General features: G+C 34.6%; 1 protein-coding gene across 1 annotated transcript; it reads left to right on the top strand.

The window, feature by feature from the left end:
• Positions 1–3,133: 3,133 nt before the first annotated feature.
• On the top strand, positions 3,134–4,032 carry LOC149572953 (LOB domain-containing protein 1-like). The gene is made up of 2 exons (XM_089814083.1): positions 3,134–3,457; positions 3,582–4,032. The coding sequence occupies exons 1-2, from the start codon at positions 3,266–3,268 to the stop codon at positions 3,903–3,905; spliced, it is 516 nt and encodes a 171-aa protein (XP_089670209.1). The 5' UTR covers positions 3,134–3,265; the 3' UTR covers positions 3,906–4,032.
• The last annotated feature ends 269 nt before the right edge of the window (positions 4,033–4,301 follow it).

Raw genomic sequence — 4,301 nt, 5'->3', positions numbered from 1 at the left:
GAAAAAAAATTTGGGGTTCCTATTTTCTCGGAGAATGGTAAAACCCTAATACGGTTTACCTTTGGGAGTAGCCCTAAAGTGAAGCGCATGTTATAAGCATTTTTTAGGGTTGTGAAGAGAAGCAATGCGGAAAAAGTGTATTGTTAGTACTGCGAGTAGCTACTGGAGTCTTCTGTTGTTGATGTTGAACTTGCATTACAAGTGTATTATAACCTTGTGTTGAAGATAATACATTGTGCAGGTTCTGAAGGGGTGGGGTTGTTTTACCGAAAGGTTTTTCCCCACTGGCAAATCCTTGTGTTATGTGTTCCTTTCTCTGTCTATTTTCTGTATGCATGTTTGGTTGCAATATTGTTGTTTACATGATATTGAATCTGTAAGTGTAGAAGATTTTAATAGGATTTGCATCATACTTTCCTTATGAGATTAGTGTAGGAAGTTGTTTCCGCACCTGAGTTTCCTTACATCAACTAGTTCTTTGACCCTGACGAGAGTTCGAGCCATGACTATGGTGGGTTCATTAGAATGGCCTATTCAGATCCATAGAAAGAGGTATGTTACACCATTGTGTGTTATATCACTCTAGAGGGTAGGTTTCAGATTTTTTACTATTATTTTTCCCCATCTCGAATCATTTTAGAAATTGTGACCTCATTTCTTCCCCTACCTTATTCTGCATTCTACAAAAGATAATATCCTTAGGGGTAGGATGGAAAACCTTATAATGTCCTTCATCATGCTTTTATGTTTAAACTGTACAACATCCAAAAATCCCTTTTCCCACCCTAGTGTATCAATGTCTAGGTTATTTTACCTAACCTAACTATCTCTGCCTCAATCCGTGAAGTATCTACTGAGGTTGTGCCCACTATGGAAACTAAATGCCATAAGTGCTCGATGCCCCAAATGCTTAAACAAATTAAAATGGAGATGGATGTTAGATTGTGAATTCTTATGTGGAGATGGAAGGTGGGAGAAGAAGGTTCCTAAGGAATAAGAAGAAACTGATGCAAAAGGATCCCAAGGCCAAGCATGATTTCCTTGCTAGTGATTTTATTAGTAGTGGAAAGAACAAAACCCCTCAAAAAAGAGAGAAAAAGAAGGCTAATAGGAAAAGAAACAATGATGATGATGAAGACACAACCAGTGATGAGAAAGGGAGAGAGTTTAGCCCTACTATTAGCCACTTAAGCTTTATGGTGTCCCATGTTTAAGATACCTTCATGAATTAAATACCTCTGATAATTCCAAAAAGGTAGGAGACAAGGGAGATACCTTCACCTCCCCTATTTGTCAGCATGGGCAAGATAAACAAAAGTGAGACAATGACCCCAAGGTGACCCCCAGAGGTGAAACCTAGACCCAAAAGGAGGAGCAATCCACCTTGGAGAAGAGCTTTAAGAAGCTAGAGGAGAGGCAAGAGGTTGTGAAGCAAAGGTTCGATGATGTAGCCAAGTTTGTGGTGGGTGTTATTGTAGTATGACTCTTCACTTGCTTCATGTTGAAAAAAGGACTTACTAATGTGATGGAGGTGGACACCACTGGTTCCCTATATAGATTTATGGTTGATGATAGGTTTCAGTTATTGTTGGACAAGCCAGAGGGAAAGGAGAAGAATAAGGAGAATTATCTCTTTGTTGGTTGATAGGTTTTTGTTATGTTTTTTAGTTAGGCACTCGACCCAGATGGGCTTTGTTTATAGTGCTTTTCTAGACTCTTTGTAATTACTAGTTTTGTATATATTATGGTTATGGTTACTAGTAGGTTTTCTATCAAATATTGGGATACCCTGGTTTGGGGGTTTTTGAAATTAAGAAAGAGGGTAGGTTAAATGTTTATTGTATCTGAATGTTAGTTGTTTTACAGTATTTTGTTTCTAGATCAACCCTCGTTTTTTGCTTCTTTTTAATTTGAAAAACAAACTTAAATATTGTTAAATATCTAGAAAGAAAATGTGGACAAATTCTCAAGTGTACTTTAAATCAAAATAGTGATGTGTGGATCAAATTATTTATGCACATTACATCAAGTTTTTTGTAGTTAAGATTGACCTGGCAAGACATAGGAATTTTGTATTGATTTCCAATGTAGTATAGTTTTCATAAAGCATAACAAATCTAAGTAATTAATTTTGTACTAATAGTAAAGTAATTGAACACGGAATCAACATCATCTACTCTTTAATTCTAAAGCTAATTTTATCTATGTATTCATTTCATTTTTTAATATTTCAATTAATCAATTCAATTTTATATCTAAATTAATTATTTTTATTTGCTTAACCTAAATATTCATAAAAATATATTTAAAAAATCAAACCGATACGTTTTACAATAAATTTTGAATGGTTATGAAAGAATGTTAGACTTCTAAATGAAGTGTAAATATATTGATGAAATTCTATATTAAGAAGCTTTAAAATATAATTAAAATGAAAAATATTAATTATTTTGAATAACAAGTCAAGTAACGAAGAAAAATAGTTTGCATAACATTTCTTTGGAAGAAGTCTTATGTTCTCATAAGAATGCCAGCTAGTCTAAATTTTAGAAATACGTTTCCTTCAATGGACCACAGAACAAAATTAAAGATGACTATGCTAAAATGGATATTGACACAGAGCGTTGTTTTGAAGAAACTTTTGCATAATGACAAAGGAAAAACAATTGATTTTCTTGACTTCACGCTACCGAATTTTTATACTTACGTTTTGTTCTAAATGCCAAGCTATATGTAAAGATTTATTTGAGAAGAATAAAAATGTTTTATAGTATGTGAATCTTACTAGAACATTTTAAGTGTGGAAACGTTATGATTGCTTGAGGATTTATTTATGGAAAATAATGTTGATGAAAACAAATCATAACCATATTTCTTGGTCATCATTCAACGAGTTTGAAAAAAATGGTAGACTACAGATAAAGGTGTACGGTCGATATATGTTAGTCTGTGTATCAAATTCCAATCGAACTATCTTGATTTGACTCTACTTTTGTTTTCTGTATGAAGATGATATGGTGATGAACAGCCGCCTCATTAGCATCAATGCATCGTGTACCCCACGGACTTATCTCTAACAATTTTAATGCACGTGTACGTAGATTAATAAACATCTAAAACTGCCCCAAAATGGCAAAAAGGAACCCTGAACAACCAGTACAAGTAGAGCATATAGAGCTTAGCTTTATACAAAACTGGTTCACAATTTTCTCATTAAATATCATGTGGATCGATTGCTTCTTGGGCACAATATCATTAATTGGTTATGGTGGATGAATGTTTTGCAGAGATGGAGAGAGCTGAGATTGCATCCGCGTGCGCTGCGTGTAAGATCTTGAGGAGAAGGTGCAACCCAGATACGTGCGTGTTGGCTCCTTACTTTCCTCCCGATGATCCTCAAAAGTTTGCTATTGCACACAGAGTATTTGGTGCTTGTAACATTATCAAAATGCTCCAGGTGAAAGTGAATTCAATTATCATCATTATTATTGTTGTTGTTGGTCTCTATTACACAGCAAGTTACTATTATTGTTATGTGAAGGAGAATGGATATAACATGGAACCAATATTGCTGTTTGCAGCCTCTTCCGGAGGAGTGTAGAGCGGATGCGGTGAGTAGCATGGTGTATGAGGCAAACGCAAGGGTTAGAGACCCCGTCTATGGGTGCGCTGGAGCCATTTCTCAGCTGCAACATCACATATTTGAACTGCAAACCCAATTGACCAAAGCCCAAGCCCAACTATTGTTCATGCATCTACAACATTCCAATCTTTTGTCCCTCATTGCAGGGAATGAATTGGGAGGGGGTTTTGGGTTTGAAGCTTTATCTCCCACACAAGAGACTCAACATAGTCAGATCGCTTCAAAGCTATCGCCACATGAGAATGGGAATAGGATCACATAAGGCTTAGGCTTAGTCAAAAGCAAGTATGCTATCCAATATGCCTATTGGATTATATATCTAGGCATAAAGATTTTATTTGATATTTCATATCATTATGTGGAGTATATATATAATGTGATTTGTTCTACTTGATAGTGTTAGAAAATAAATTAATTATCAATTATCAACAAATTATTTGTTGACATATCTCATAGAAAAAGTTCCACACATATTTCATATGCATTGTTCAACACAATGGAATGGTTGGATAGGATATAAATATAGTGTTCTAGTCTTTGTAATGTACTTGTTTGAATATTATTATATTTGTCTTTATAATGGTTAAACTTTAGAAATATTATTCAAGTCATGTTAAAAATATATATGCTTGTCTTTGAAAGGGGTTTTAAACTATTT

The sequence above is a fragment of the Cupressus sempervirens genome, chromosome 2, assembly GCF_028749045.1.
Source record: "Cupressus sempervirens isolate cs-2001-9-10 chromosome 2, ASM2874904v1, whole genome shotgun sequence".
NCBI lineage: Eukaryota > Viridiplantae > Streptophyta > Pinopsida > Cupressales > Cupressaceae > Cupressus > Cupressus sempervirens.
Note: the sequence above shows the minus strand (reverse complement) of the source record. Positions and strands in the feature narration are given on the sequence as shown.